Source organism: Oryx dammah, unplaced genomic scaffold (assembly GCF_014754425.2).
Source record: "Oryx dammah isolate SB20612 unplaced genomic scaffold, SCBI_Odam_1.1 HiC_scaffold_17, whole genome shotgun sequence".
NCBI classification, from domain to species: Eukaryota; Metazoa; Chordata; class Mammalia; order Artiodactyla; family Bovidae; genus Oryx; species Oryx dammah.
The window spans coordinates 28,884,278-28,893,791 of NW_024070201.1; the positions used below are offsets into that span (position 1 = coordinate 28,884,278).

At 49.1% G+C, this 9,514-nt stretch overlaps 1 protein-coding gene across 1 annotated transcript in view; it reads left to right on the forward strand.

The window, feature by feature from the left end:
* Nucleotides 1-401: 401 nt before the first annotated feature.
* VPS11 (VPS11 core subunit of CORVET and HOPS complexes) overlaps nt 402-9,514 on the forward strand; it is a 10,541-nt gene continuing 1,428 nt past the window's right edge. Inside the window, exons 1-14 of the mRNA XM_040258134.1 lie at nt 402-625; nt 1,641-1,789; nt 1,887-2,022; nt 2,345-2,508; nt 3,112-3,359; nt 4,077-4,278; nt 4,677-4,828; nt 5,985-6,171; nt 6,828-6,974; nt 7,258-7,446; nt 7,552-7,713; nt 8,130-8,269; nt 8,361-8,563; nt 8,669-8,840. Coding sequence (XP_040114068.1) covers nt 439-625; nt 1,641-1,789; nt 1,887-2,022; nt 2,345-2,508; nt 3,112-3,359; nt 4,077-4,278; nt 4,677-4,828; nt 5,985-6,171; nt 6,828-6,974; nt 7,258-7,446; nt 7,552-7,713; nt 8,130-8,269; nt 8,361-8,563; nt 8,669-8,840 — 2,438 coding nt within the window. The 5' untranslated portion in view covers nt 402-438. The remainder of the gene's footprint in view (nt 626-1,640; nt 1,790-1,886; nt 2,023-2,344; nt 2,509-3,111; nt 3,360-4,076; nt 4,279-4,676; nt 4,829-5,984; nt 6,172-6,827; nt 6,975-7,257; nt 7,447-7,551; nt 7,714-8,129; nt 8,270-8,360; nt 8,564-8,668; nt 8,841-9,514) is intronic.

Here is a 9,514-nt window from a genome sequence, read left to right on the forward strand (position 1 = left end):
TATTTCTCCTTTCCTACAGCCGAAAAACCAGTTTCATATACACCGATTCACTTAGGCCGCAAAACAGTCCTGTGATGCAGAAGGTAATTCATCTAGGCACAGCGGGTTACAATTCACAAACCGCGTGTCATCCCTCATCTTCATCCCTCACTGCCCGACAATTTAAAGAGGAAACTGATGCCCAGAGAGGCGAAGCTCTAGCTCTTAAGAAGCATTTCAGCCAAGGCACTTACAGAGCCGGCAAAACCGAAAACTGCGGAGCGAGCTGCGGGTGGTGAACCCTGCCTCAAGCGGCCGCGCCCACTGTCCCAGCAGCGGGAAACCGTCACTTGAGAGGACAGCGCAGGTGCACCCAGACTCCAGGACGTCAAGGGGTCATGTGATACGCCGGCTCCTGTCATGTGACCTCTTCCCCGGAGGCGGGGACCTTCGGCCAAGATGGCGACCTACCTGCAGTGGCGGCGCTTCGTTTTCTTCGACAAGGAGCTGGTGAAGGAGCCACAGGGCAATGATGGGGCTGCTCCCGGGGCCGCGCCTGCTTCTGGACCCGCTGCCTCCAAGTTCCTTTGCCTCCCTCCTGGCATCACAGTCTGCGACTCAGGCCGAGGGAGCCTAGTCTTTGGAGATATCCTTCTTCTGGAGCTGTCCCTTTCCTCCTCGAATCCCTGAAGAGATCCAACTGAGATGAAATCTGTCCGTCAGAAGGGTTCGTGTTACGTGCCAGTTTCCTTTAGATGGGCGCTCGGTGTTCCTTCTGTGGTCTGAGGGAAGAAAGGAGGAAGTCCGTTCTCTTTAACTTGTTGCCAAATGAGTGAATAATCCTGGGCAAGTCGTTTAACTTCTCTGGACTTCAATTTCCTTATCTGCAAAAGGGGCGTAAAATAACAGTTGGGCAAGGTTTTTGTTTTTAAGAACAGATGCAAGTTGATTTTAAAAGGTGAATATGTAAGGTGTCATTATCTCCCCAGCCCATATTGTGGGAGAAGAGTTAAATGAAACCACGATTTTTTTTGCTTTGTTTTGTATAATGCTGCCCCTAAACTCTGGCCTTTCTACTGTTTTGAAAATAGGGAGGTTCCAGAGATGATATGTGGAAAAACCCTTGAAAAATTTAAACAGTTGTATAGATTTTGTTTCTTATTGTGCATGTGTGCTTAGTCATGCCCAGTTCTTTGCAACTCCATGAACTGCAGCCCATGGAGGCTTCTCTGTCCATGGAATTTCCCAGGCAAGAATACTGGAGCGGGTTGCCATTTCCTTCTCCAGGGCACCTTCCTGACCCAGGGTTTAAACCCCCGTCTCTTGCGTCTCCTGCATTGGCAGGTGGGTTGTTTACTAGCTGAGCCACTGGGGTGCTGTGCTGTGTTCAGTTGTGTCTGACTCTTTGGGACCCCATTTACTGTAGTCAGCCAGGCTCCTCTGTCCATGAGGATTCTCCAGGCAAGAATACTGGAGTGGTTTGCCATGCCCTCCTCCAGGGGATCTTCCCAACCCAGGGATCGAACCCAGGTCTCCCGAATTGCAGGTGGATTCTTCGCCATCTGAGCCACCAGGGAAGCCCTGGGGGTAGTTGTTATTTCTGTTCTGGCCTAAATGTAAGAATCTCCCCTTGGAAAGGAGGCTCCTTGACTGCTCTGCACATATGGAAGGCCAGATCTGGTTCTTGCCCCGCTCCCTACAGCTTACGGGTTTCCAAGCCTACAAATTACGGGTGACACACCTGTACCAACTGAAGCAGCACAATATTCTGGCCTCTGTTGGTGAGGATGAAGAGGGCATCAACCCCCTGGTGAGTCCTAGAAAGGAAACAGGAAAGACCCAGAGGCCTGGGAATGATTATTTGTTGGAGGGTGACTAGCATTCACACATCTGAGATCTGTCCCCAGGTAAAGATCTGGAACCTGGAGAAGAGAGATGGTGGCAATCCACTCTGCACTCGAATCTTCCCTGCCATCCCCGGGACAGAACCGACTGTTGTATCTTGTTTGACTGTCCATGAAAATCTCAACTTTATGGCCATTGGTAAGAAGAAAGAAGGCAAAGCTAACACCCCATGATTCTTTATAGATTTCCTTCAGAGTTGCTTCTACAGCTCATTTTCACTGTTTTCATGAGACCATTTTGTACTGAAGTGAGGACTTTTGAGATTTTAAAGTTTGGGATGGGAAAGCATTTCATTTTGTTCTTTGAAAATGAGTCCGTGAGTCCTAATCCTCATGGTAACCACTGGAGAGGTTGGGTATGAGGAGAAAGATAGTCACTTCTAAAAAGTGCCTCTAAAAGTCTTTTTCTGCTTCCGTGCCCTTTCAGCCTCAATAAAATACTGTTCCTTGCTCTCCTACAGGTTTCACGGATGGCAGTGTTACATTGAACAAAGGGGACATCACTCGGGACCGACATAGCAAGACCCAGATTTTGCACAAGGGCAATTATCCTGTTACTGGACTGGCCTTTCGCCAAGCGGGAAAGACCACTCACTTGTTTGTTGTGACAACTGAGAATGTTCAGGTATGACCAGTGCCTCCTGGTATGACTGTTGGGGCAAGTAGGAAAGGTTTTTTTAATTGCTCAATGGGCTAGGGTAAGGAACTGACAAAAGAGGTTCTTATATTTTTAATCATACAGCCTTGAATCATTTGCCTAACTTAATATTTTATTTCTTTACTTAGGAGACTGGGAAGATTTAGAGCTAGGAAGAGAACTCTTGGGCTTGTAGCAGAAGACATAAGTTTTTCTTCAGATAGGCTTGTTAAGTGACACTGGACAAATTACTTCTTTGGTTCTTGTGTTTCTAATATAACAGCTTACTCACACCAATAGTTTTGTTTTCTTTTCAGCCAGAGTTTTCTGATAAAGCAGTAAAATTCTCTTAGTTGCCAAATATCTGTAGTAAGTAGTGATAGTGTATACAGAGGAAGAAAATGTGGGTTCTGCTTATATATTTAGTAGATGGCTGATGGTAATAGCCCATTTAAGGGAGAAGGCAAACATCCAGGTAGTCTTGGGTGCTAAGAATTAAGAGAACCAGTGTGGAGGTGGGGATACCTTTTGGAACATTTAGATGCTACGTCCTCAGAGGGAGCCTGTTAACCCCTCTCTTACTTCTCACAGTCCTACATAGTTTCTGGAAAGGACTATCCTCGTGTGGAATTGGACACCCATGGTTGTGGCCTGCGCTGCTCAGCCCTCAGCGACCCTTCTCAGGACCTGCAGTTCATAGTGGCAGGGGATGAATGTGTCTATCTGTACCAGCCTGATGAACGTGGGCCCTGCTTTGCCTTTGAGGGCCATAAACTCATCGCTCACTGGTTTAGAGGCTATCTTGTCATTGTCTCCCGTGACCGGAAGGTTTCTCCCAAGTAAGGATTCTATGGAGAAGCAAAAGGGAGTGGGCTGGGCTTGTTCCTTAGAATTAACCTGATTTCAAACTCCTAATGCCTACATCCTGTCAGCCCCCTACTTTGTACTTTTTGTACAGGTGTTTACACCAAGACTCAGTTATAACTTTTTTTTTTTTCCCCCGCTGAAAAGTGTGCTTTTGCTGCAGACATTTGCTGAGCAATCCTTTTGCACTAGAATGCTCCAGGGAATTTGGGACTTGGCATTGGGTTTTTTAGATACTTGGGTGAAATGAATTGGGTAGAGGAACAAGGGATTGAGTAGTGGAGATGCTGGGAGATGCAACACAGGGTGGTTTTTTTTTTCCCTAAGTCATCAGAAAGTGGGACAGAATCTTCAGCATGATGCAGGTGATCCTTGTCAGATACTAGTTTTCATTCAGTACCAGGCCTAGTGGACTACATATACCAGGCATTAATTATTTGTTAAATCTTGGATGTTGGAATGTACTTAAGTTTTCAGTCTGTGCCTGTATTAATTATAGGATCCTTAAAGGTAAGACCAGGTCTACACATACTCTTCCCACACCTGCTAGCACCACGCTGCTTATTGCAGGAAGGCATACACAGCGTGGGAGGAATAGGTGGCACCAGAGTTGTCAGGGGAAAGGAAATGGAGGGGAGCTGAGACTAAGGTGGTACAGGTAAATATCCGGTGCTTTTTTCTTTCTCACACAGGTCAGAGTTTACCAGCCGGGACTCCCAGAGCTCTGACAAACAGATTCTCAACATCTATGACCTGTGCAACAAGTTCATAGCCTATAGCGCCGTCTTTGAAGATGTAGTGGATGTGCTTGCTGAGTGGGGCTCCCTGTACGTGCTGACGCGGGATGGGCGGGTCCACGCACTGCAGGAGAAGGACACACAGACCAAACTGGAGGCAAGGCCACCAGGTTCCCAGAGCTGGCTGTGGGCACCCAGACACGGCTCTAGGAACAGACTCCCCAAGTCGCCTTGGCCAGGGTGTTTCCTTCCCTTTGGGTCACAGCCTTACTCAGCCTCTTTAGGGTAAGATTCCAAGGTCAGTGGCCTGGGATGTGGCCTTAGAGGGAAGCAATGGCTGGGGGCCTGAGCCCACTCTCAGGGTCCACTCTGCCTGCCTGCAGAGAACCTAGTGAGGTGAACTGACGTTAGTCTTGGGGGTGTCTGGGGGTTTCACCCTAAGATCTAGGCTGATTGGAATTTCATAACCGTCTGTTTGTGTGTTGTGAATGCATTCTGGGAAGGTGTCTTCTCAGGCCTGCTTCTTCCAGTTTTCTAATCTCTATTCCTTTCCAGATGCTGTTTAAGAAGAACCTATTTGAGATGGCGATTAACCTGGCCAAGAGCCAGCATCTGGACAGCGATGGGTTGGCCCAGATCTTCATGCAGTATGGGGACCACCTCTACAGCAAGGGCAACCATGATGGTGCTGTCCAGCAGTATATCCGGTCAGTCTGGAGGCGCTTTAGGATATACCTGTGAATGCGGGAACAGAGAGCCAGCTAGACTGAAACCTGCACTTGGGGACTAGGGCAGGCAGTGGACTCCATCATGAACTGTTCTTTTTTCCTACATAAATTGCGATGCCTCAAATGAGGAGACAGTATACCTTATTGGAAAGGGAATATTTCGGGTCAGTTGCTACATGATCAGTGTGCAGTTGAGCTGATGATAAGTGAAAGTGCTAGTCACTAGTTGTGTTTGATTCTTTGCCACCCCATGGACTGTAGCCCACCAAGCTCCTCTGTCCAAGGAGTTCTTCAAGCAAGAATACTGGAGTGGGTAGCCTTCTCCAGGAGGTCTTTCCAACCCAGGGATTGAAACCAGATCTCCTGCATTGCGGGCGGATTCTTTACTGTCTGAGCTACCAGGAAAGCTCTCAAGGAAGTTGAGCTGAAAAGTACCTGTTATTTTAAATGTTAGCTTGCTGCTGCTACTGCTAAGTCACTTCAGTCGTGTCCGACTCTGTGTGACCCCATAGATGGCAGCCCACCAGCTCCCTCGTCCCTGGGATTCTCCAGGCAAGAACACTGGAGTGGGTTGCCATTTCCTTCTCCAATGCATGAAAGTGAAAAGTGAAAGGGAAGTCGCTCAGTCGTGTCTGACTCTTCGCGACCCCATGGACCGCAGCCTACCAGGCTCCTCCATCCATGGGATTTTCCAGGCAAGAGTACTGGAGTGGGGTGCCATCGCCTTCTCCGAAATGTTAGCTTGGCCTTTGTTAATACTCATTTTGATCAAATTCTTTAAAGGGGAAAGGCTATTCATCTCTTGTTTCCACAGTTTCTTTCCTTGGTACTAATTAGTTTTCTGACTTAGTGAAGAATTCTAAAACCCTGTCTAGCTTCTTTGCCAACCTCTCTAGAATTCTTGTTTTCAGTCAAGTCTAAAAACCAGTATTCTGGAGCCTTGATGCTCCTGTGGTCCGCAATCTAGTAGCATCGATAACCACCTGGGATCTTGTGAGAATTGCAGGATCTCATGCCTCACCCCAGACCTGCAGAAACAGAATTTGCATTTTGAAACCTGCAAGCGATTCCTACGCACATGAAAGTTTGAGAAGTTTGATGATCCTGATGCTGTTTGACACCCGTGTCTCCCTAGCACCATTGGAAAGTTGGAGCCATCGTACGTGATCCGCAAGTTCCTCGATGCCCAGCGCATCCATAACCTGACAGCCTACCTGCAGACCCTGCACCGGCAGTCCTTGGCCAATGCCGACCACACCACCCTGCTGCTCAACTGCTACACCAAGCTCAAGGACAGCTCGAAGCTGGAGGAGTTCATCAAGGTGCCGGGTGGTGTGGCAGAGGGTTCCTCAAGGGGCTTCACCAGGACTGCAGGGAGAGGGAAGAGCTGCCTGTATTTAGGGACCAGAATCCTCTGGTCCTCTAGTCTGTAGGCAAGGAAGAGAAATAGCCTTTTCTGTGAGTTCTCTCCTGTCTCCCCTCTTTTTTTTGTTTCTTTTTGTTTTGCTGTGCTGTGCGGCTTGTGGGATCTTCATTCCCCGACCAGGGATCGAACCTGGGACCCAGCAGTGAAGGCATAGAGTCCTAACCACCGGACCTCCAGGGAATTCCCCTGCTCTTGTTTCTTGATGCCAGAACTTCTCATGGTGTCTAAGCCCCAGGAGGCCCAGTGTCCCGAGGCATCCCTCTAACAGTAGAGGCAGAGAAACACTTACGGAGAGGCAGGATAACTGTCTTTTAAAAGAATCATCTTTGGGACTTCCCTGGCAGTCCAGTGATTAAGACTTTGCTTCCACTGCAGGCAGCACGGGGTTCACTCCCTTGTGTGGGGCAGCTAAGTTTCCACATGTTACTCGGTTCGGTGTGGCAAAAAAAAAAAAAAATCCACTTTACTATTACCTTAAGAATGAGATGCATATTTCCTTTCCCTTGCCCAGCCGCAACCTGTGAATGATTTTGTCTAATGTCTTCCTGACAGACAAAGAGTGAGAGTGAAGTCCACTTTGATGTGGAGACAGCCATCAAGGTCCTCCGGCAGGCTGGCTACTACTCTCATGCCCTCTATTTGGCTGAGAACCATGCTCATCATGAGTGGTACTTGAAGATCCAGCTAGAGGACATCAAGGTAGGTGAGCCTCCTGACTCGGGCAGGCTGTCTTCTTTTTCTGGGATATCCCTGGGATGCTGAAAGTACCTCCTGGGACTTCCCTGGGGGTCCCGTGGTTAAAGAGTCTGCCTTCCAGTGCAGTGAACATGGGTTCAGTCCTTGGTCAGGGAACTAAGATCCCACATGCTGTGGGGCCACTGAACCCACATGCGCCACAACTGGAGGATCCGCCCAAAAAAGAAAGTCGTCTTGATGGGTGAGGCAGGAGCCTGCAGTTCTGCTGCCCTTTTTGTGCCCACAGAATTATCAGGAAGCCCTCCGGTATATCGGCAAGCTGCCTTTTGAGCAGGCTGAGAGCAACATGAAACGCTATGGCAAGATCCTCATGCACCATATACCAGAGCAGACGACCCAGCTGCTGAAGGGACTCTGTACCGACTATCGGCCTAGCCTTGAAGGCCGAGGTGATAGGGAGGCTCCAGGCTGCAGGGTGAGGCCTCAGGGAGAATGGCTTTTGAACATACGGGGGTCATCTCAGGGGCATGGGTACCAGGCCCACTCACTTGGCCTCCTCTCTCATCCCTTGCCATCCTAGGCCAACTCGGAGGAGTTCATCCCCATCTTTGCCAACAACCCTCGAGAGCTGAAAGCGTTCCTAGAGCACATGAGCGAGGTGCAGCCTGACTCCCCACAGGGCATCTACGACACGCTGCTTGAGCTGCGACTCCAGAACTGGGCCCACGAGGAGGATCCGCAGGTGAGGCCTGGCAGAGCCACCAGAGGTGTTGAGAAAAAGACAGCACTTCCATTTCTTCTCTGGTTGCCACTTGCTCGCTTTAGATCAATAACACCTCACCCTGAGGGGCTAAATGGTTCCCCATGAAAAGGAAATTGAAGACTTCCTTGCAAGGAGTCAGACACCACTGAGTGACTTTCACTCAGGGAAAACCAGAGTTTTAGGCAGGCTAAGACTCTTCACTCCCAATGTGGGGGCCTGGATTCAAACCCTAGTCGGAGAACTAGATCCCACATGCCATAACTAAGAGCCAGCTCAGCCTAAATAAATAAATACTGGGGAGAAAAAAGAGGAAGTCGGAGTGAGGGGAAGAGTAGTTGACTTGCTGAGGGGTCACTTTTCCCCTAATGTCCGGCAGCTCCACCCTCCTCTTCTAGGTCAAAGAGAAGCTTCACGCAGAGGCCATCTCCCTACTGAAGAGTGGCCGCTTCTGTGATGTCTTTGACAAGGCCCTGGTCCTCTGCCAGATGCACGACTTCCAGGATGGAGTCCTTTACCTCTATGAGCAGGGCAAACTGTAAGAGTCGGGCTGTCCTCAGGGGAGGGGGCAGAGCTGAGGCACTCGCCTAGCGAGCGCCGGCCGCTGACGCTCACCCCGCCTGGCGCAGGTTCCAGCAGATCATGCACTACCACATGCAGCACGAGCAGTACCGGCAGGTGGTCGCCGTGTGCGAGCGCCACGGGGAGCAGGAGCCCTCCCTGTGGGAGCAGGCGCTCAGCTACTTTGCCCGCAAGGAGGAGGACTGCAAGGAGTACGTGGCGGCTGTGCTCAAGCACATCGAGAGCAAGAACCTCATGCCGCCCCTTCTAGGTATTCTGGGGGGTGGGCTGGGTGGCTAGGTGGGTGCAGGCTGCTGGCGGTCAGGCTCTGTCCAGAAAGCTGCATGCTTCATGGTGTTGCTTCCTCCCATCTCAGTGGTGCAGACCCTGGCCCATAACTCCACGGCCACCCTGTCTGTCATCCGGGACTACCTGGTCCAAAAACTGCAGAAACAGAGCCAGCAGATCGCCCAGGACGAGCTCCGGGTGCGGCGCTACCGAGAGGAGACCACCCGTATCCGCCAGGAGATCCAGGAGCTGAAGGCAAGGTACTTGGCATCCAGGAGTGTAGAGGTATCCAGGGATAAGCTTGTTCTTCACAGGGTGTCATTTTTTACGTACAAAGGATTATATGGAGTGAGTTTCAACATTTCATTCTTGAAGATCTGTTTTAATGGGGGAATTCCAAAGAATGATTTATTACATAGAACATGATTTATTGGGTTTTGTTATCTTGTAGCAGGTACTTTTCTCTCTAGATGTGCCTTTATTTTACCTTTCCTAAACACACGTCTAAGTTGTGGTGGGAAGCCCTTGGAAGTAAAAAACATTGACAAAAAAGTGGAGAGTTTACAAGTATTTATAGTAGACATTAACCCTTAACTTTGCCATTAGCTTTATAAAATATTTGTTATTGTTATTTAGTCATTAAGTCGTGTCCAGTTTCTTTATTCCATCAATATTTACTGAGTCCATTTTGTCCCAAGCCCTATTCTTAACACATAGAAAAAGCCCTGCCTTCACAGAGCTTATGTTGTGGAGGTAGAGACAGACAGTAAATGTGTTAAATAAGCAAACTATTGTAGTGTGTTCGATGGTGCTAAGTTCTAAGGAGAAAATTGAGGAAGAGGAATAGGGTGAGGGGTTAGGTGTGTTGTAATTGATAAAGTGGCCAGGAAAGGTCTCGTTGAAAGGGAAAGGGTCATATGCGATTAAGACCTGA